Genomic DNA, 22902 nt, shown 5'->3' on the forward strand with positions numbered 1-22902 from the left:
CATTTACAATAAAATGAACTTCAGTTTTTAAAAAAAAAACAAAAAAAAAAACAGCAACAACATGTCTGATTAGCTTTATTGGTAATGAAGGGGTTAGCCCAATGCTAACTCCTGAGATGTCTTCCCCCGGTGTGACCTGGTCGACGCGCTTCGCTTTGAGATACCGCGATTGTGTTGCTTCTTCAATAATCCACAGGCAGCGCTTGTTGCAACATGACAATACTTTATTGCTTTCTTATGCACCGATCGTGACAGATATCAAAGACCAAACATACAGCTTTGCAGTAATCCCTCCGCGCCACAGCAGTCAAAAACCGTTTGCCCCTTCCGGGTTGAACACCTGACGTCAACATACTTCCTTCTACCTTTATAGGTAAGCCCAAATAGGCTGGCATTACAGCGACACCCCATGTTCACATCAGTGAATGACACACATATTTGGCTCCTACAGGTAAATTGTACATTGATCGAGTTAACGGAATGACTTTGCATCAAGTAAAAAGGAAACAGTTTCTCACATTAGTAGTATATCGCTACAAAGACAATGGATTGCAAGTTTTAAAGTGTGTAACATCTGGTCTGAAAACACCCAATTTTAAGATAAACTGATATTCCCCATTTAACATCTTTACTTCAGTTCATTAAGAGATAAGACCAAGAGTGTACAGCCATGCTACACAGACTACAAGCTACCCGTATAAATCATCGTCACTCTCATCTTTGAAATGAAACACATCAATATTCTTCAAGTTAAGAAGCAGTGGAAGAGCTGTGTTGCATTTTGGGCTTCCAGGACGCTGCCGCCATGTATCTGTGACTGTCACCTCAGTGGTATTGAACGGATAGAGCCATAAAGGTGGAGGGGTAGGGTCCAGAACCGCAGGGGCTTCGAATCAAACAGTACAAAACAAAAGCATGTCACTTTCCTGGCCACAGGCTAAATCTGAAATAATTCAGAGCTCATGTCCCCCAAAACTTACAACGTTTTACGATGCTCCCCATCTTCTCCCAGACTTCGAGCTGAAGGTTTTCCACATGCTTGGACACATTTATGGACAGAGGAAGACTTTCTGGGTCTGGCAGCGTGTTCTGAGTCCTGGAGCAAATTCAAGAGATTGTTGGAGGTTTTTTTTTTTGGAAAGGTGAAAAGATACACACCTGCCAGGTGTACAGTGAAAGAGTTATTAGTCAGGACAATCATTCCTCATATCCATAATAGCTGTGGAGAGCTCACTTCCTGGTGCAGTTATAATGAAAAGGTTTAATGACTGTTGGACTGTTTGTCAGTGTATTAACTGTGTGTGTGTGTGTGTGTGTGTGTGTGTGTGTGTTCTGGCTACTTTCATCTCGGTACCTTTATGCAGCAGGATGAGCAGGACTTGTTTTCCTCAAAGATCTCCTCCGGACATGTTTTAAGATGTATATAAAATACTCTAACTTGAATCTTGTCAAAATCCTTAAAATCACAGCTCTGAATATGTAGATTTTTATTTCCAAAGTTTAACTGTTGGACACAAGATGTCTCAACTTCACAGAGAGTCCATTTTCACTGTTTGTGGCTTCAAGTTTCCTCATCACATGTGTGTAAGTTAAATACTGGACCAGAATTGGCTTCCAAACTAGTCGTGATTTTACAAATCTCTCTGGTCCAACCCTTAAATTGGATTTTCAACGAGCGCAGGGAAACTTCCCACTTCCAGCAGATGAATGTGAAAACGGCCTTCTAGTGTTAAACTCTGCACATACGTCATTCTGCACTGTGAAGCTCAACCAGTCAACAGGAGGAAGAGGAGGAAAAGCACATTTCTGAGTTGGGGGCACTTTGAATTGAAACATCTTTGACTCATATGGACGCCTTTGCCTCAGATTGCACATCCCAGACAAATTTGAGTCTATTCGAGACCACTTGTGTGTATCTCCTGCCTTTATATGCGTTGGCGCTGCACCTAAAATTAGCTTTGTGTTCAGTCTGAACATACCTTAACAGATGAAGCACCAAACCTGCTGTCCTTTCATTCCAAAGTCACATTTGTGAGCATTATTCAGAAGTCTTTATGTCGTAGCTTCATGTTTAGCATTTTAAGCCAGACTTACAGAAGGAGGATGAATAATACGCACCTTTCCAAGTTTGTCCTAAAGTCCTGCAAATAAAACAAGACATGCATTAGCAGTCTCCAGACGACTGTATGAATTAGACCTCTCTTGAGCTTTAAGAATCACCTGTGTGAGCGAGCTGTCAGCACCACAGGCTTCCATTTCTGCCACAGTGTCGGACAGCGAGAACGTGTTTCTGCTCATCTCTGCATTCAGCTGCGTCAAACGGATCTTCTGACTCTCTTCTTCTCTTAACGCCGCCAGCCTGGTCGCTTCCTCCGTCTTGAGGAAGGCGTGGAGCTCCTCAAAGTCGTCCTTAATCTTCTTCTCTGCGTCGCGGCTCTGGCTCTGTGGGTCACAGCAAAGACTGGTCATCCTCGCTGCTTCTTCGTCTATTTAAGATTTGGCTGATCAAACCCCAGACGGAGGTACGACTGCTGACAAACCTTGATGCGCTCAGCTGATGAATCACAAAATCGTTTGACTCTTTCAAAAGCGTCCCTCTTCTCTTGGATGCTCTCGGAAGGAGGCTGAAATAAAAATCTCACTTGAATATGTTCTTGAAGAAAAACGAACACTGGATCCACCATGTTAGTCAATCAGAGATCCCAGTGGAGACTTTAGGAGTGAAAAGGTAAATCTTCCAAAATCCCACCCAGCAGCACCCACAACAAGTCTGTAAGATACCCAGAACTCATGATGTTACAATAAAAACACAATACTGTGCAGTAATATATGATGCATTATCGTTAACATGAGCAGATTTTAGTTTAGTTTGTAGAACATCACGTAAAAACTGTGTGGGCGTGTACTTATCAGCACATCTGCAAATTCAAAAAGGTATGAAAACACTAAAAACCTGTTGGAGGTTTAGAGTCTACAGCAATGCTAGCGGCTCTGTGAGGCTGCATTAAAGCACAGGGTGCTTTGAGCTAAATGCTACATGCTAAAATTGTGGAGTACAGCTGAGGCACAATATACCACAGAACAAATAACAGGAAACCATCCAACAGTTGTTGAGACATGTCACTCGAAAATGCAAATGTCAACCTCATGGTGGTGCTAGAGGAAAAGTCACAGGGTCACTGATTCCTGTAATAATTACAGTGTAATTGAATGGTGATCCATCCAATGGTTGATGAGATGTTCCACACTGTGACCCACATTAGCCCAAAGGTCTCCAACATGAAACAGTTCTATGAATAAAAGCTGATTTACAGCAACTTTCATGAAAGCTAAAACTGACACTTAGAGATGCACAACACTAATACCTAACCTCACCTGATTCTGTGACTCTGAGCCATTTCTGTCTCCTCCTGATGATTCACCAGAACTTCTCTTCCTGTAGTTTTCACTCAAGCTCCTGAGAGCAAAGTTAATCGGAGGTTCAGCGCCAGACGCCACTTTCTGACAAAGCGGGCATTTCAGACAGACTTTCCCCGTCAAGCTCTGGTTCAGGCAGGCCCTGCAGAAGCTGTGGCCGCACTGCAGCACCACAGGCTCGCTGAAAACCAGAAAGCAAACCGGACAGGTAAGGTCCTGAGCGGCAGACCAGTCTGCATCCCTCTGGTTCCCTCTCGCAGTGGAAGGCTCGTGCTGTTCTTCTGTCCCTCTGTCTATTTTGGCTGCAGATCAAGTAAACAAGTGATTAAGAAAATATCACTGCAGTAATTAATCTCCAGGTTCCCCAATATTTGCTATAATCCTCCACGGCTGCAACTAACGATTATTTTCATTGTCGATTCATCTGTTGATTATTTTCTCGTTTAATTGATTAGTTGTTTGGTCTATAAAAGATCAGAAAATGGTGAAAAATATCGCTCAGTGTTTCCCAAAGGTCGAGGTGACGTCGTCAAATGTCTTGTTTTGTCCACAACCCAAAGATATTCAGTTTACTCTGATAGAGGAGTAAAGACACCAGAAAATACTCACACTTAAGAAGCTGGAATCAGAGAATTTAGACTTTTTTTGTCTTCAAAATTACTCAAAGCAATTAATCGATTATCTATTATTATTAATAGATGGCGATTCATTTAATAGTTAACTCATTGATTTGTCGTTGCAGCTCTATAATCAACTGAAACATCTCAACTGAAACATCTCTTTCTGCCTCCATATGAAGATCAGCAACAGTTATGGAATATGACACTTAATCAGAAATAGTTTGTCACGACACAATAAAACTGACATTTAAATGTCTAAATGTGTAGACATTTGTTCCCTGGTATTTATTTCCCATGAAATCAGAGTTGTAAAACATGGACATATAAAGCTGCCACACTCAGACATTTTACCTTGAGTTATCCTCTGTGCCAGGTCATTCTGTCCCATCCTAAACAGGATGTCCACAGTCACCTGCACAGCACCGTCTTCCCCGTAAGCCTGCACCAGTTTATCCACAGTATCCTCTCTGGTTGCGCCCTCCAGCTCGGGCTGGCGGATGGGTCGGGATCCCTCTACCTCATTCAGGGCCAAGTACCACTGAAATACCCTCAGCCTGTCTGCACTCAGCTCTTCCAGGTAATCTTTCAGCAGTTTTTTGATTTGCACAGGTATAGACATTTTTAAGTTCCAGCAAGATGTCGAACTGCTGTGAACTGCTGTGAGCTGTGAACGGACTGCGAAAGACAAAAAAAACGTTAGTAAAAGTTAGAATTACTTTATGGAGTAAAGCACAATGTAAAATACATTTATCTAGTTAAACTCTAATGATTTAACATGGAGTGCTTAAACATACAAAATGTAGTTCGTTTTTATTTTTAATTATTTCTACTTCATTGTCAGTTTCTTTCAGATATAAGTATAAGTTACTGTCTTGTGACAGCAGTGTCCTGGTGTGGGATCAGTCATTTGAAGCACTGCTGCAGTGCAGACCTGCCTCCTCCTCATAGACCTCCAAGTTCTGCATGCTGCAGCTTTGCCTGTTGACCAGATGGTGGCAGCAGAGTCCGAGTTGTGCTCTCCATGTACAGCACAGGCGACTTAAAGGCAGATGATGTTTGTGTGGAACAGGTTTCTAAAATCCAAAATAAACTAAAAATACTAAAAATAATAATCTCGCTCCCTCTCTTCCACTCTTGCTCGCTCTCTCTCGCTCTCCCTCTTTCTCTCTCTCTCTCTTTTGCTCTCCCTATTTCTTGCCCTCTCTCTATCTTTTGCTTTCCCTCTTTCTTCCTCTCTCTCTTTTGCTCTCCCTCTTTCTTCCACTCTTGCTCTCCCTCTCTTGCTCTCCCTATTTCTTCCCCTCTCTCTCTCCCCCTCACTCTCACTCTCTCTTTCAATTTCAATAAGCTTTATTGGCATGACTGTAGATCAACAATATTGCCAAAGCCATTCCAAATACAAAGTACAACAACAAAAGTAACCAAGCAAAAACATATACACAACAGATATTTCACACAAAATTAAATAATCTTTCTCTCTCTCTCTCTCTCTCTTTTTCCCTCTCTCTCTCTCGTTCTCCCTCTTTCTTCACCTCTCTCTCGCGCTCGCTCTCCCTCTTTCTTCCCCTCTCTCTCTCCCCCTCACTCTCACTCTCTCTTTCTCTCTCTCTTTCTTCCACTCTTGCTCTCCCTCTTTCTTCCTCTCTCTCTCTCAAACTCTCTTTCCCTCTCTCTCATTCTCCCTCTTTCTTCACCTCTCTCTCGCGCTCGCTCTCCCTCTTTCTTCCGCTCTCTCTCCCCCTCACTCTCACTCTCTCTTCCTCTCTCTCTCTCTCTTGCTCTCCCCCTCACTCTTTCTTTCTCTCTGCTGCAAACCTGTTTCGCCCTTTTCCATTGGTTGATGGTTTTGGGGCGTGCTGCTTCCCCTTTGACCTAATGTAAAACGTGCGTGTCCTTGCAGGTACACCTAAGGGTTTTTGGCCTTGTGTTTTCAGGCCTCCTCGTTTCACTTTCACTTTGCACGACCACGTCACCACTTGCCAGTAATTTGGTGCCCTCCTGCTATAAACCTGGTGCCCCCATGGCTATCTGTTCTAGTGCTGCCATTGCAACCAAACAGCTGCATGAGTTGGTGTCACTTTGTCAAAGGTATCTGTCTCCCTCAGAGGTTTCAAACTGTACCTTACTTCCTCCTGGGATGGCGTGGTCGCATAAGTGCTTATGCTTCCTGTGATCCAAAGCACCGAATTGAACAGGCATAGCTGTACAAAATCTTTCAGTATATGTGTTTTTTATGTATTTGTGTATATGTATAAATATGTTGCCTCCAGCAGAAATAACTAGTCTCTTACCTCACAGAAGAAAACTTGTCGCCCCACAGATTTTCCGTGACCTGGAACAGAGAAACTTTACTGAAATTTCCAGTTTGTTCACTTCTGCCAGTCAACTCTAAACTGCAAAAAAATCAAATTCTTCGCTAGCTTACTTTGCTGCTCACCTTTGTTCTTCACTTTTCAGGAGCTGCTCTTCTTTCCCCGTGCAGCTGCTGCTGCTAATGCTAACTCTGACTGCAGCTTTAGCTGCTTCCTGTTGTTTTTGTCCAGCGCTACACTTCACTCACCTCCAGTGGAGAGAGCTCTGCACTGTTACTCTGCTGTAATCATTCATCCTGTTAATGCTTTCTAACGTTTGTCTGAATATGAGGCCCGAGCAGTTAATCAAATTAAGTGTGGACCTTCCAAAGTTGCTGTGCTTTAGTGTGAAATTGCCTCTTTGTGTTTTCTCCAGTCAGGAAGGGACTTTTTTAAAATGTAAAAATATTCTTTAATGTTGGAATTAGTCTCATTTTTACTTTTCTATGGCAGATTTGAGGTTGCAGTCCTGGTCAATCTGGAATAATGTGCTTACAGCTGATGGATGAGGTTTTCAGTAGGCCTACTGAGAGTCCAGGAGCAGCCTTGTGCAACCAGAGCAAGAGAAGGAAATGTTGAATTTTTAACAGCAGTGAAGCGACTGACTAAACCTATATGAGTAGGTCTCCCTGGGTAAAAAGATAAAAACAGTAAGAGGAAGCTTCAAACTTTGAATGACTAAACTCTATAATCACCAGGAACAGGAGCTGGGGACATGTCACCTCTCATTTTTGCTGTGATATTCAAAAACGTACCATTCTCTATTTATCTTGGCCGAGCTGACAGAGCACACTGGCGTTTCATCAGCAACACCACACTTTTCGCCCCAGCAGCCACACACACTGACGCCCGGGCGCTGTCCAACACGACCGTCGCCGTCCACGACTGACTTATCGCTGCGAGGCGTCACGACGGCATCCGCTGAAGGAGAAAAGAGCGTTACTCATTCACTTCCCCCAGTCAGATTATTTCTCCAAAGCAGCGGAGAACAGGAGTGTCATGACTCAGCTGTTGGGCCCCGTCCACTCTCTCAGTTGTGATGATGTAACAGATGGCATATTCACCCTCATTAGTCACAACAAAGGGAAAGTCATGCCTAAATGTATCGCAGCTACTGAAGCTCTGTTTGCACAATTAGTCTATTCTGGACACAAACAGAGCTTCGGTTAGCCATGGGAGTCTGCTACAAACAGAAATGCGATATTTTGGCTGTGCAGATCATACCACAGGACTGTTTTAGCTCCAAGAACTAAGCCTGCATGGGTGTATCGCTGCAAGCTTCAACGGGACCTGTGCAAGAAGACAAGAGGCATGAAAGCTGGATAGATTTTCTGGATGGGCTTAATTTCCAAATACGGCACAAATGTTTAACCATAATAATCTAGTCACCAGCTTTCCCGATTAGCGCATGTGTGGAGCCTCGTGTGGCTGCAAGACGCGAGGACATCAGCATCCTCTTGCCACTTTCAAAAAAGTGCTGAGTGTGTTTTTCACAGCAGGGTGGCATGGGAACGCCGAGCGATGTCGACATAGATAGCTGACATCTTTTCTGCTGCAAAATTAGGAGTTGACGTAAAGGGCTGGACTTGTTTCTCATGTCGCAGTAAAATCAGAGTCAGCTGGTGGTGCCTGGAGTCTACAACACAACCCGTGCATTAAGTGCATGGTGCAGATTGGCCTTTGGCTCAAGAGGAAGATGGCAGTTGGTCTGACTGTAATAATAATGCGATCATAATACTACAATATGGAAAGTGGCACACAGACTTTCTTCCTTTCCCTCACTGAGTGCCGATTTCAGCTGAAAGCATCCTACTTTCCCTTCTCTCGGCCTCCCGTGCTCTCACTCCTCTTCCCTCCTCTGCTCCTCTGTCTCTCATCAAGCGGGCAAGGCGTAGTGTGTGGTTGGTGTGAGATAACAAAGGCTGAGGAGTTCACCATTATATAACTTCTGTGGAGGCTGAGGAGGTGGAGGAAGAGGAGGAGAGGCAGCAGGGTTAGCACGTAGGAAAAGGAGGGCAGGAGAGGGCTAGTAGCCTACGTTGCAGTGCTCATTTGTCTTCCACATAACACACATGCACACACACACGCTGGCCTCCTTTTCCTGCTCTCCATCACGGATTCAGCAGCCTGCACTTGCAGATACGGCCTCGTAATATTTGAACTTTTTCAGTGTTTCAGCTTTGTGTTCCCACGCTGACGACCACACGTAAAGATTTTCAAGTAAAATCACCGTTTTGGCCTCTTTTTCTCCGACAGTGCATGCGTGAGCCAGAGTGCTGAGCAGCCACACACACACACACACACAGGGCCTCTAACTCTCAAGCTCTATGGCTCCCTCCAGCCCCACCCGCCTGTCCTCTGATGGCCTCCCACTCATGCCACATTAAACATTTAGTGAGGCACTCTGGATCTGTGTGACACCATCTTTTAGCACCGCCAAGCTAACAGCCCTCACACTGTGGAAAAACATAGGTGCATGCTCGCCAGTGGAAACCTGATACAGCAGTCGCACTGTTCGCTCTACCCATCCCTATCTCTGTTATGCACATACACGCGTGCACTCTCCAAAGCAAACGCATAATCGGTAGTTCAGAAAGGCCTACTGCGTTGAGAGCAAGGACCTGCATTAATCAATATTGATTCCTGGAGTGTACGTCTGTATGTGCATGTGCGTGCACTTATGCAATGTGTATGTGTGTGTTTGTGTGTGTCACTGTTTGCGTCTCTGCTGCAGTGAGGTGTGACCCGGGCTTGGGTGCAGTTGGGTGCAGTGAAATGCTGCTGTGATGTCCCCTGCAATATTTTGACGATATGAGAAGAGACAGGAGCTGGATCTGTCAACGCTGTTTTCCCGCCGGTCATATGCACCATTGCAGGATCGTGTACCTTTCAACAATATGTCACACAATTGTAATCTACTACCCCCCAAAAGAGGATTTTAGTGTAAACACAAGGTAAAGAATGCAGCACAATCTCTCCATATTTTTATTGACTTCATTGAACTAGAGGCCTTGGTCTCATGCTGCACGAGCCTATTCTCGCGAGGATTCCTCTCCTTTACTACACACACACACAAGCACACACACCATCATCATCATCACTCCTCCTCCTCCTCCTCCTCTCCCCAGCCCCTCCTTTTCCGTCTCTGCTCGCCTCTATCCTCTTCAGCCCTGCCTGCCTGTCAGAAAGGTACTCCAGTATTGGAGGCAAGGCTACCCTCCTCCCGGACCCCGTACGAGAGCCAGCCACCGTCGTACCCCAAGGCTCGGGCTCCCCACACACGGCTCCAACCATGGCAACCACCGCTACTTCCACCAGGTTTACCGACGAGTACCAGCTGTACGAGGAGCTCGGGAAGTAAGCAGCAGTCGCAGCGTTACAGTGTTACAGTGTGCATCGTGTTTGTCTTGTCGTTTTGTCCCCCACCCCCGCAACCTCGCCTCACATTATTTCTGGTTAGCCAGCTAGCAGGCGATAGCTAGCCAAAATAGCTCACAGACTAATCACGTTAAGTGTTTTGATAATTTGCCAGTGTCTGTCAGCGAAGAGGCTGTTATTGTCGCGGTGCGGTCAGGCTAAATAAACGTTGCTATCGGCTAACTAGCTGCTCCCGCAGTAACGGCGCACTCACGTTTAGTTACTAGCCAACGAGCTACCATGCTGATATTGATAAACTAGCCGAGTTAGCCCACTAGCGTTGCGTCTTTTAGTCGCTAATGGTGATGAATACACCGCGCGGAGGTTGGTGCATTGACAGCTGTTAGCCCTTCCGCGTTTGCTAGCCGGTATTTTCTGGTCTGCTGGACCCGTCAGCGGGGCCCCGAGAGACGCCGGAGACGTAGCCCTGTGACATTTCGCCGGCCCACGGGTCTGACAGCTCCGTGCTGGCTCGATAGACCAGAGGCTGTGGTCGCTAGCTAACTAGGCCGACCACTTTTTTTTCACCCCCCGAGCAGCTGCAGATGATTTGTGTAACCGTGTTGAGTAACGTTACGTACCCCTGGATCACTTAATGAGGAAGTTATTCGGTCCGGGCTGCGCTGCGTTATGTTTGCACTATAATGCCCGTACGCGCCGCACACCAGCTGGCCCGATCATCACGGTGCAATACGTGCATTGTCGCGGTGACTTTTATATGGAGGGAATCGTCGAGCGCTGGCAGTTATAGCAGCAATTTGGCGTTTACTGTATACAAGGCAGTGACGTGTTTTCTCGGTATTTTGATGACGGCAAGAGAACCGGGCCACTGCCTCCTCTGTTTCATCATCATCATCCTCAGCAGCAGCAGCAGCAGCAGCATCTGTTGTTCTTGGCCGGTGAAGGCTCTCTTTCCCCCCCCCCCCCTTGTTGTATCCAAACCAGCAGCAGCAGGGCAACACTGCCCATATGAAGACACACCGGCCTTAATTTCCAGCTGCCAGTTCCACTGACGAATAATTGCCAGTAATCGATGGCACTGATTGCACAGCCAGTGCGCTAGGACACACATACACACACCTATACCTCCTCCATAGGGGATCCGAGCTCTGCTGCTCCTGAATCTTGCCTAGACCGACCACTTACCACAGCTTGCGGTTCTGCACCCATTTGTTAATGCATTTTGCTCCGTCACAGGTTATTAACGTCGAGGAGCGGACTTGTACTTCTGTCACCTGTCACCTCTCATTTACTGGTAAATAATTGAAACTAAGAGCAGACTGGAAGGAGCAGAGTGCAGCAGAAAGTGGCAGCCCTCCATGTATCACCAAGAGTAGTAAAAAAAAAGCAGCCTTCCTCTGTCAGGAAAACTGCGTAGGGCCAGATACTGCAGGTTGCACAGGCTGTGGTAGAGGCACTATGAAAATCATGCATAATTACTTGTGCTGTGATGCTCAAAATTGAACGATCACCATAGCAGCCAGCAGGTGAGAAATATGGAGCATTCATCCAGGTCAATATGAAACGAAGAAGGGTTTTGTAGTGCGTTGTGCACTTCCTTTTCTGCTCAGGCAGATTTATAACTGAATGTTGGTACCTTGTGAATTTATTAAATATTGCCCATTGTTGTGTGAGGTGCAGCCCATTCTTTGTGCTGCCTTTTGCAAATTAAATTTCCTTTGGCGCTATAGGTTGCATTGCATTGTGTGCCAATGATTAGCACCAGAACGTGGCCGTTCATTTATAATCCAAGACCTGAGCTCATATCAGCACTCATGCTTGAGAGGCTTGTTATGTTGGTGCGGGTTTGCGTGATTGTTGCCCACCTTTTCAGGTTGTGCACACTGAGGCTGTGATAGTAATGGCTGCAAACCGTGTGTGTGCGCGTGCGTTCGTGTGTGTGTGTGTGAGAGAGACCAAGGTTGTTAGCATACACGAAAACAAACTGCTGCCACAGAAGTGGATGCAGTTTCAAATGTCACACTGTGTGTATGCGTGAGAGGGAGCATGTGAAATTGAACTAATTTTTGGTTGTTTATGTTCTTTTTTTTCTTAGGGGAGCTTTTTCAGTGGTGCGTAGGTGTGTAAAGAAGTCATCAGGACAGGAATATGCTGCAAAAATCATCAACACTAAGAAGCTGTCTGCAAGAGGTATGGAAACACCATGCACACTCACACAGTACATTAGAAAGCAGAGCCATAGGGTACATATCAAAATATGTATCATTAGTGCTATGCTTTAAACTTTCTGGAAATCCTATTGAGAAACAGTTCATTGATAAAAGTGGAAGTGTCTGTTTGCAGCTAATCCGGTTAACTAAATACTTGACAAATCATAGTGCTTCATCCTGTCGATGCAAAAATCCCATAAGTTCAATATGGCCGTGAAGTCGTTCAGCTCATTGATTTGCACCTTCGTCTGCTGTGGCTTGTCAGACACATTGAAGGGACAGCTATCCCGGTACTGAGTAGCAGCTGTACATAGGTGTCGTCACATCCCCCAGCCTTATTTGAAAGTATGCACATAAACAGGAGTCCCAAATTTTCCAGCGGCAGACGAAATCTTTTATTTAATCACAGTGTCTGTGGGGAGTTCTTATCAGCAACCTATTGGTGGCTTAATGACCCTCTTTATAAGCACTGTATTGAATAACTCTCAATCTCTCCTCTGTGGTATCATTAGACAACCGCTGTACAATGAATTGATCCAAATTTCTAAGACGCTCATCATGGAAAGGGCACACGGTCGGGGCTGAAACGAAACAATTAGACCTGGCAGGACATGAAAAATGCTTCTTGTCCGTTATGTCGTTAATTGTTGTTCTGCTGTTTTCACCAATCTCTGCAGCCCGCACCTGAATTTTATTTGCTGCGTGTTACATGCACGTCTCTGCATAGATCCACAGCCAGGTGCACGTGCCCGGTGTGGCGTGCCATGATGTAACGATGACGTGAGCTCATGTCAGTGTGTCAGAACCTCCCCGAGCTTCAGACTGAGATGCTTAATTGCTTTCTCCTTTTTGTATCTGACAAATTAGGCCTGCACTCCTTCCTGACATTCACACACACCTGGCTTCCTTTGTTCTCCTTTCCTGCGCTCTCTCTCATTACCTCTGTGCTCGCCTCTCTCCCTCATTGCCTTTCTCTTGCCTCTCTGCGAAGGGGGATTGGTTTGTATTGAGGCTAATCCACTTATGCTAAATGTATCTCATCAACCACTAAGACCCCACGGATTCCATAGGCGCCTCCCTGTTTGCCCTGTTGTTGTCTGTGTCTGATGGCATTTGCGTGTGTGTGTGTTTGTGTGTGTGTGTGTGTGAGAAAGAGACAGAGAGAGCAGGGAGCAACACTAATAGAGCATGTCTGCATTGTGAGGCATCTGTGAGTGTGTTGTAATACCGTTATTGTTCTATCCCCGCCATCAAGTGTCCACACAGGGCAGCTCCTGGTATTAACGTCCCACCAAGGAAAAGTAAGGGCTCAGCAGAAAACTGTTGGCTCTTCGCAGAGGCAGGCAGTACAATGTAGGCCTGTGTATGTGTGTGTGTTTGCCAGGGGAGAAGAAAGCTGGCCAGGAGAGGGGGAGGTGGTGGAGGAGGAGGTTTTTAACAATATAGTCTTGCAAGGAGATCAGTGACACTCCACACCAAGGAAGCAAGGCGAAATGAGACAGAACAAGACACGACAGAGTGAGCGAAGGAGGGAACAAGAGGATTTTGTGCTAAGAGAAGAATTGCGGTAGGCCGCCTGGCTGACGCAACATGCACCTACACGCACACTGAAACACAACGTCCACACACACACAGGCGGCCAGTGCGTGAGCAGGCAGCTTGCCTGGTAGGATTTGGGTGGGTTTTTTTTAGCCTGATGGGGCGAGTGTGACCTCACGCGTGGCCCTGTGGGTAAGTCTCTCAAAGCTCTGGTAAACACTGCAGTAATCTGAGGAGGGGAGGGGGAAAAGGGAGGCAGGGAGGGAGAGGAAGTAAGGAAGGAAACGAAAAAACGGAGGAAGTGTGGGAGGATGGGATGTCAGGGATGGATGTAGGTAGTTGGCGGTGGGATAGTCCAGCCTACAAGCAGTTGGGGGTGGATGCGAGTGGGCAGCAGGGTACATGTTACACACACACACACACAAAAAAAACATACACCTGATTCTCACCCCCGACCTTAAAGGGTTTTTAATGCTCTCTGGTTTGTAGTGGTTTCATTTTATAAATGACCCAAAGAACAATGTAAATGCTTTAAAAAATGTAATTAATTAAACTTTAAGTGAATGAGATTGAAGGGAAAGAAGCTATGTTAGATATAAATATTGATGAAAGTGTTGACCTATGGAACAGCAATCTGTATTCACCCAAAATAACTCTTTTTAAAGCAACAACACAAAACATGATCAAGACATGCATTGGTTTTGCACAGGAGTGTGCAAAGTGTTGCACTGGTGTGGTACAAGTTGCATTGCACAGCATGAACGCTCTGTCTTACTTTGTTGTTTATGAGTGAAGTGGCGTTGAAAGGTGGATGGCTGCTGCATTGTCTGCTGCAACACTGTGAGAGAGAGTCAGAGTGAGACAGGCTGTCTGCTTTAATACTCTCCTCTAATGCCTCTCCCCCCTCAACGTTTTTTTAGAGTCCTGCAGTTTGCATCCTGGGGCTGTTTGATTGTCCCAGTGACAATTATTTCAGACGTGTTCCTTCACTATTATTTATTGCTGAACAAAGTCCCAACTTTTCAGTTCAGTCCAGTTGATTTCTTGCTCGCCTCCTCTAGCCAAAGTCTCATTATTATTAATGGAAAACCATTGGGATTCAGCAGCCCCCCCTGAGTGTCGCCTGGTTCCAGACCTCTGAATCACCGCCCACATCTCCAATGATTTGGACAGGTCTGGTGTTGGGCTCATTGATGGCCATTTTACCCAGCTGGAGGAGCTTGTAGGTGGTATGAAAAGTTGGCATGTCATCTTTGTATACAGCTACATCCATGAAAAATGGTGGCACAAACATGGCCGCAAGAACATTAATATGCGTATATCGTCAATTAAAGAGGAACTCCGTCTACCATCTTTTTTGTGACGTCATGTATTCATACGTCAGCTGCCACGCAAGCTTTAACTGCTGAATACTGGCTGAACGTACGATAAAGGCACGTATCATTACTTCCTCCTGTGATAATATTGATATGTTTTTGACAAGTTGTGGTCATTCACACAGGCTGAATAATGAAGAGTAACAAAATTCAGTCTGTCAGGCCATGTGCTTCCGGTTGATGAGATAGTTGATTCTGGTGTGTTGAGGTTACCATGGTGACCAGCTAGTTGTGCGTTACATTGCAAAAATTATGTTTATGATTCCACTTTTTAGCAGATGAAGAGGCAGACAAATGCCAAGCAGGGCTGAGCCATTAATGGAGTTTTATTATTTTATTTTGACTTCCAGTGATTACGAAGATAATCGAGGTAAAACAATTAATACTCCGCATTCAGTTTCGCAATGATGCTCTCGGGTCGTCTTGTGTTAGAAATGCAGGGCACCTCTTTCCTTTACAGCGGTGCACTTTCACCCCTCCATGAAAGCCCAAACTCATTCCCCGCCAGGCTGCGGCACAGTTGATGCTCATCTGTTCGGGCTGTTACGGTATTGGTGCTCTCACATTTTGTATGTCAAATAAAAACAAAATTATAACACACATTGCATACAAAACCTTTAGATTTACTATATAGTATTGTTATTATAAGACTTTTAAAATAGTTTTTCAGTGTAATTATTTTTAAAGTGGCATTATAATTCAAATGCCAAGTCAATGAGTAATTGTGTTAAATAGTCATGATCTAATAGCCTAAAACCCTAATATCAGTATTAAGACAAGCTTTTTTGCTGAGTTAACACGTCTGACTAACTGCCAGATAGGTGGGTGGGGCTAGTCTTTCAATCAACCAGTTACACTACAGACTTTTTACAGTGTAGAGTTGTTCTTATATGATGATATAACTTAAATACTGTCTATAATGGATAGTCTGTAATCTTAGTCATAGTAAAATAGAAAATAAATTGTTATATAATTCGTGTAGCCAAGATTAGATAAATCAGCAAACCTTCATTGGAATTCACACATGTACTGTGTGTGTTGGTGATAGTTTAACTATCCCAAAGAACAAGTTTTTGTTTGGCAAAGAGCCAGTAAGTTCAAGTTTACAGTCACTTCAGCCAATCAAACGCTTCAGCCCACCTCTGTGCACGCCAGTGAAGGTGGAAAGGCAAAGTGCCAGTCTTAGCTGAATCCTTGATGAGAGCAAAGCTTTGGTATTGAAGTGGTCAGGTCAGGCCACCAGAGGAGATCTCAGAGACTCCTCAGAGAACCTTCTCCAGTTCCAGAAGGCAAGCCAAGCCCACAAGGTACAGAGCCTGCTGCCTGCACTCACATACTCCACACCCATGTCAAGTGTGGTAGGATTAAACTGCACACACATACACCTCCAGACAGATAACATACATACCTTTCTTCATACCGGTCCCACACCAGAGTTAAAGCAAGAACTGTGACTCTTACAAAGACTTTGAAAAAATACCCAAGTCTTTATGGCAGGCATATCAAACTGATCCCATAAAGGGCCGTGTGGCTGCAGGTTTTCGTTCCAACCAAGGAGGAGCACACCTGGCTGGAATCAATTAATCAGCTGATCTCAGTCTTCAGCTGATAACTAAGTGATCCCTTGATGTTGATTGGTTGGCCTGGTGTGCTCCTCCTTGGTTGGAACAAAAACCTGCAGCCACACGGCCCTTTATGGAATCAGTTTGACATGCCTGCTTTATGGGGTCTTTTTTGCATGTGCACACAGTGTTTTTTGAGTATTTCACTATAGTCACCCATCCTCTTGGCTTCCGTTGTTCCTAAATTCTGGTCCGGTCCTTACAATTACCTTTATTATTCATTTCTCACACTGTACACTGCAGTCATATACTTGATGCTGTGTGTCGTGAAGGAAATCAAAATGTGGTATAGAGCCATCTTTGCTAGTATCCTCTGAAAACATCTGCCCTCAACATCGCCCCCAAAATACTGTCACGTCATCAGTATTGAGGTACTCTAGTGTTATTTCCCACTTCAAAGAATTCAGATGTAAACTTGCCTCTAACACACTGTACTGGACCCTCAAGCCTTCAGTCAGGTTGGTAGCTTTGTGCATGTGTGGCAGAGAGAGGGGTGTGGGGGTGTATGTGTCAGGTCCTCTCCATCCTCCTCAGCTGATGTAAGATGGCTGTGGGCCCGCCCCGTGGCAAAGCAGATGGCCAATTAGAGAGCAGCAGGAAGTGCCAGTAATTACCCTCCAGCTCTCTCTTTCCTGTCTTCTACCACACACTCTCACACCAACAAATAAGGAGATTGAATGAATTAGTGAGTGCTGCAGTGACACTGCACCAGGGTAGACGGTTATACACAAACACACGCACGCACGCACACACACACACGCACAGGGGAGCTGTGATCCTCTTCGAGCAAATGGACGTTCCATGTAATCCTCCCTCCTTCTCTCTGTCTGTCTCTCCGTCCTGCGTCACCGGTGTAATTAGGAGGTTCAGGTCTCTCCCTTATTCACTCTCTTTCTCTCCGATGAGGGAAATCTATACCTGCGGGGAGACGACGGGGAGGTTAGCGGAAGCTAGATGCGGTGTTGCATCGTGTTAGAGAACAGAAGACAGAGCTTCAAAACGGCTCGACTGCAGCTGCAAAACTAGTCCAAGTTAGCAACAAGTTGGGCAAAATCAGACAAAGAAAGGGCACAGAGACATGCAGAGAGGGGTGCAGAAAGTGATGCTGCTTTCTATAATAAAGCGCTCTTGTATTTTGCCTGTATATACTGTACTGCATTGGGAGAAGAACAGTTGGGTCAGTTGATTGCTCAGCAACAGCATGTGAATTTTATCTGAGGCTGTTGCTGCACTGGGGAAATGAATGCAAATCTTAGTGAGCCTGCCTGTGCGTGGTGTAATCACTGCGGGGATGTGGGGTTGACTTGGCTTCAGCAGTGATCACACACACACACACACACACACACACAATCGTACTGGGCCTTCAGTGCAGTTGCCCTAAGTGACCTCTGACCTGAGCTGCATGGCTTCTGAAGTCGGGGGGGGGGGTGTTTAACAGTGTCATGTGATGGACACACCTACTAATGCGTTCACACACATACCGCCACAGGATTCAGTAAAACCGGCCCCGGTAGCTCACCTGGTACAGCGTGTACCATAAATCAAGACTGAGTCCTTACTGCAGCAGCCCAGGTTAGATTCAGCCCAGCCCCTTGCTGCAAGTCATCCTCTCTCTCTCTCTCTCGCTCTCTCTTTCGCTGTCTCTCTCTCTCTCTCTCTATCTTTCGCTGTCTCTCTCTCGCTCTCTCTCCCTCTCTCTCTCTCTCTCTCTCTCTCTTTCGCTGTCTCTCTCTCGCTCTCTCTCGCTCTCTCTCCCTCTGTCTCTCTCTCTCTCTCTCTCTATCTTTCGCTGTCTCTCTCTCCCTCTCTCTCTCTCTCTCTCTTTCGCTGTCTCTCTCTCCCTCTCCCACTATTTCTGTCTCTCCCTCTGTCTCTGTCTCTCTGTTCTGTCTCTCTCTCTCTGTCTGTCTCTCTCTCACTCTGTCTCTGTCTCTCTCTCCCTCTGTCTCTGTCTCTCTCTCTCTGTCTGTCTCTCTCCTGCCTGTCTGTCTCGAGCTGTCCCTATCAACAAATAAAGCAAAAATGCCAAAAAAATCCCTAAACAAGGACGGTTGTTTAGACATGAGGGGCGCGCGCGCGCGCGCGTGTGTGTGCGTGCGTGTGTGTCTGTGCGTGCGTGTGTCTGTGTGTGTGTTCTTGCTAGCATCCCCTCTCAGCCAGAAGTGCAAACGCACCAATGTTCTGTAACTGGGCTTCACACTAACCTCTTTACACACACACACACACACACACACACACAGGCACACACACACACGTACATGCTTGCAGGTGCAAACTCACGCACCCGTTGGTAAACACAGCCTCATTAATTTCCACAATAACCTTAAATAAAACCATACATGCGGTCACTGGAGCTTAAATGCACCTTGTGACTGTTACCTTTCAGAGGCAAATGAGGCCGCTCAGCTTGAACGACTGTATTGCTAATAGCTTTGTTCCCTGGCTTGAAATATTTGCCTTTGCGCACACAAAACACTTATCTTTTTGTGACACAAATTACCTCGTACTTTTCAAATATTTTCATTTACATACTTCATTAAACTGCACGGGTTTGTTTTTGTTTGTGACTGATGCTCCAGTAAAACGCTGTAACAAAGGAAACTGCTGTAGTGAGTCACATTAAGTTTTAATTCCAGTTAGCAAGTATTTGCGGTTAGTACGTTTAAAGAAAAAGCAGTAGCCTCCGTCTCTCTGTGCATTGGGTGTAGACCATAGACTACAGCCTATGGAATGGAGAGAAGCCATGAGGGATGGTGTTTGGTTGCCGTGTCTTATCGCTTCAATAAAAATAGTTTTTCCAAGTTGGTGCATGCTACAAGATGTTTTCATTGATACTGCAGGAATATGGAGTTATGTGTTTCCATTATTTTGTCCGCCTCCTACAGCAGCGATAGACTGCTGAACACGTCGTGTTCATGGCCATTTACAGCATTTATTTATCAGACGCATGAATGCAAACTTCCGAACGTAGCTGCATGACCAGGTAATGGCTTTGTGGCTCTGTGACCTGTCTAACCAGCTGCTTTTCTCTCCTCAGACCATCAGAAGCTTGAGAGAGAGGCTCGTATCTGCCGTCTCCTGAAGCACCCCAACATCGGTGAGTTCCTGTGCACTTGGCCAAACGTGTAACACGTGGTCCTATGTTGCTTCTAATGTTTAAAGGATGCAATTCTTCACTGGAGTGCTCCAGCACTGCGGCTGGCATCACATTTAGGCTCATGCTTTGCTGAGATTTGGTGTCTGTATGAGAGAGTTTCCCAAATGTTGTTCATCAGAACTAAAACGCTGAGTGTAAAAGTTCATCCTTGACCTTGGAAACAGTAGAGTGATCTGAACTCAGAAGGGAAAAGGCTAATTAAATGGACCTTGATTTAAAATTGTTGTACTCTCACATTCTGATTGTTTGCGGAAACCCACATGTGCTCGATCCAATTCAATTGATTCTTAAAGAAATCAAGGCTTTTGATGTTGTCTTAGTAGATAATTGCTGTGCAGGTGCTTCTGTAACTCCAGGAAAAGCAGAAATAAAATAATAAAGTATATGATGATTTTATGCTTACAAGGAGTATAAATCCAAATCCAGAGGATGCTCGGTCAATACAGCGATTACTGACAGGGATGTCAAAGAAGCGTTCAGAAACCTGACTGACACAGTCATGTAAACTGTGATGTAAGTAACAAGAAGCCGGTACATAAATTCAGCTCAGTCTGACTCTGTTATCTCTAAGGTGGTTAGCAACTGACTGTTTGTGGGTTTTTCTGGGTTTTTCTGTCCATTGATGTGCGTGTTCATGTGAAAGAGGCAGAATTCTTAATTACAAACCACTCGCATGTTCAAGAGATTCAATTCAAGAGATTCAAGAGTGGCTTCATGCAAAAAAAAAAAAAGCTAAATAAAAGAACTTTTGGCTTCAGTTCTCCCTGAAAATGTTGCATTTATGATTTACTGAGCTAATTAGTAGCATGTGTATTTAAAAGGCAACAGTGGGTTTACTTTTTGTTCCCATTTATCATGTCGTTGAGTCTTAAATGATGCTCTAACTTCCTCTGTGATCGCTCATTTTCAGTGTCAGTATAAGCGATCTCACAGCGCTGCTGCTGCCAGTCGTGGACATGGACGTGGTGCACGGAGCGAAGCTTTAGCGAGCAGGCATATGGAGGACGGAGACGGAGGGTTTTGTCAGATTGCACAGCTCACTTGTCAGGATGGAAGAGTGATCGCAGACAGAGTTGCTTTAGATTGAGAGCACAGTCACTTGTCCTGATTAACAGTGATCATCACCACCTCCTCCGCAAATATCTCACAGCAGGGAGCACATTTTAGATTTGATTTTCTTTAACAATTTGGGTCCTTAATATCAGATAGCATCGATCATCAGTCGTTGATCTGATCGCCAATCGGCACATGCCTGATTAATAGTCAGCATATTAGCGGGAACATACACACAGTAAAACATCTTTTTAGTTCAGAGACCCTGAAGAAGTGACGGCGAGCCTGTTGAACAGCAGAAGTGATGGCTGCCATCATTGTGCTCGTGCCAGTATTTCAACACTACTACTTTGGTACACGAGTATCAAGATGCTAACAGCTCAGCACTGTGAGCCGTGGTGTGAATTTTGCTCAGATCAGTTGCGCAGCTGTCGTGACGAACAGATGGATATGTGGATGACATCACCGTTATTGCCTTAAAACACGAAATCAGTAAAGCCAGTTAGAGTGAGCGCTGACAGAAGGTCATCTTCCTGTGTCTGACGGCGTGACGGCGGATCTCTGCTCCGCCTGATGGCGTGAGACGGACGTTTTCTTTGTGCCCTCTGCTTTTCCGGTTTCATTACTCGTGGCTTTTAATTGTGTGCGTGTTAATTGTGGGAAATTTGTGTTTTATGCATGATAAAGTAATGAAATGCATGGTGCTGCTCTAATGGAGATGCCTAGAGAAGAAATGTGTGTTAAAGGGCAGAAAGGCGGAATATGACAAAATCAATGACACCTTTCCCACTGCACTCCTCCTTATTCCTCTTTTCCTCATGTCCTAGTTTTCTGTCGGCCCCTCGGGCACTCATTCGCCCCTCGCCTACTTTTCCTGTTCTCTTCCCCTCTTCGCTATAGATTTTTCCCTCTCCCTCGTCCTTCCTCCTCTTTTTGACATATTTTTGGCATCGGCTGCATTCAAACTTTGGACAAAAGAGGGCACAAAAAAGAGACAGATGGAGAGACGAAAGCAGGAGGAGTAGGAGACAGATGGAGGGAGAGCGAGAAGATGGGAGGAGGAGGAAAGAGCAGTCGCTCTTGTTTCTTGCTGCAGGGCCATCCTACTTCATCTTATTATACAACTGATATTCATTTTACATAACGATAACTGTGGCTCCCTGACACTAAGCCTAAGCTGTATCTCAGGCCCATCCTCTGCTGCCTGGATCCTGCTGCCTGGATCCTGCTGCCTGGATCCTGCTGCCTGGATCCTGCTGCCTGGATCCTGCTTTGTCATTCTGCTGCTGTTTTGTTGTGTTGACAGTAGGGCTGGGGTGGTTACCGCATAACCGCAGTATTGTGGTAATATGAGCTCATTACTGTAATCACTGCTTTATGTTTTCTATTCTCGACCAAACTCTCACTTATCTCCATCAGTAATCAGGAAACGGCTCTTTTTGGGTAAACATAGCATTTCATAGCCTGGTCCCAGATCCCTGAGTCGCTGCCCACACCTGCAATGTATTTTTTCAATTATTCAAATGCTGTAGATTATGTCTTGTGCTCTTTGACAGCTTTTTCCGTGGTAGCCAATCACAGCTTTGCACACAGAGCCTACGGCCTCAATGAATAAATATATAAATCTGGAACTGAGCATCTAGTCTATGGAGCCTCTGTTGATGTACATCCTGACTGGTGGAGGCTCCACAATGATGAGATGATTGTGATGAAGGTGTACATGTGACAGGCCGTTACTTACAACAGCACGGAGAACGTCAAACCTGCAGCACAACGCTTCTGAAAGGTTCTCAACACCTTTTCCTCTTATATAGAACATCGGCCGTGATGTGCCAGGTCACGAGAAACAATCTCTGTTGCTCAGCGGTTGGCTGCAGTGCCGACTACCGGTAATCTGACCCCAAACAAAAACGCATTCCTGACATTCGCCTTCAGTAATCATGTTGTGCGTGTGTGGAGGGGGTTTCACACGTCACAGCCGTGGTTGACTCCAGCTGTCAAACACGACAGCGATCCTTTCTTTCTTTTACCTGACGCATGTCTCACTGCCCATTTTTTCTCTTGCAGTGAGACTCCATGACAGCATTTCAGAGGAAGGCTTTCATTACCTAGTCTTTGACCTGTGAGTGTATTCTGCACACACACACACACACACACTGAGGCACACACACACACACTG

The 22902-nt window shown here is 45.4% G+C and overlaps 2 protein-coding genes across 21 annotated transcripts in view; one reads left to right on the forward strand and one right to left on the reverse strand.

Moving 5' to 3' along the window:
• Positions 1 to 201: 201 nt before the first annotated feature.
• LOC121625055 (E3 ubiquitin-protein ligase TRIM35-like) lies at positions 202 to 6586 on the reverse strand. Of its 2 annotated transcripts, none has more exons than XM_041963091.1 (9): positions 6475 to 6586; positions 6329 to 6369; positions 4389 to 4712; positions 3376 to 3719; positions 2541 to 2624; positions 2221 to 2442; positions 2119 to 2141; positions 981 to 1096; positions 202 to 886 (listed from the first exon to the last, which is right to left on the reverse strand). In XM_041963091.1, exons 3-9 carry the CDS (start codon positions 4654 to 4656, stop codon positions 690 to 692), a joined length of 1254 nt encoding a protein of 417 aa, XP_041819025.1. In that variant the 5' UTR covers positions 4657 to 4712; positions 6329 to 6369; positions 6475 to 6586; the 3' UTR covers positions 202 to 689. The 2 variants fall into 2 exon arrangements, with proteins under 2 accessions (XP_041819025.1, XP_041819026.1); XM_041963092.1 differs by having other exon boundaries at positions 6463 to 6536.
• A 2968-nt stretch (positions 6587 to 9554) lies between these two features.
• Positions 9555 to 22902, forward strand: part of LOC121624500 (calcium/calmodulin-dependent protein kinase type II subunit gamma-like) — a 36999-nt gene continuing 23651 nt past the window's right edge. For all 19 annotated transcript variants that reach the window (XM_041962185.1, XM_041962192.1, XM_041962188.1 and 16 more), the window contains exons 1-4: positions 9555 to 9745; positions 11862 to 11956; positions 19551 to 19610; positions 22791 to 22845. In XM_041962185.1, the coding sequence (XP_041818119.1) occupies positions 9681 to 9745; positions 11862 to 11956; positions 19551 to 19610; positions 22791 to 22845 (275 nt within the window). In that variant the 5' untranslated portion in view covers positions 9555 to 9680. The remainder of the gene's footprint in view (positions 9746 to 11861; positions 11957 to 19550; positions 19611 to 22790; positions 22846 to 22902) is intronic.

This window comes from Chelmon rostratus, chromosome 21 (assembly GCF_017976325.1).
Source record: "Chelmon rostratus isolate fCheRos1 chromosome 21, fCheRos1.pri, whole genome shotgun sequence".
Classification (NCBI taxonomy): domain Eukaryota; kingdom Metazoa; phylum Chordata; class Actinopteri; order Chaetodontiformes; family Chaetodontidae; genus Chelmon; species Chelmon rostratus.

Bases quoted from the DNA above. Each gene is read 5' to 3' on its own strand.
- LOC121625055 (XM_041963091.1), bottom strand. From the start codon at position 4,656: ATGTCTATACCTGTGCAAATCAAAAAACTGCTGAAAGATTACCTGGAA. The intron at 3,720-4,388 runs GTAAAATGTCTG...CTTGATCTGCAG, and splicing joins GGCACAGAGGATAACTCAAG to CCAAAATAGACAGAGGGACA. The intron at 2,142-2,220 runs GTGATTCTTAAA...TTTTATTTGCAG, and splicing joins CTGACAGCTCGCTCACACAG to GACTTTAGGACAAACTTGGA.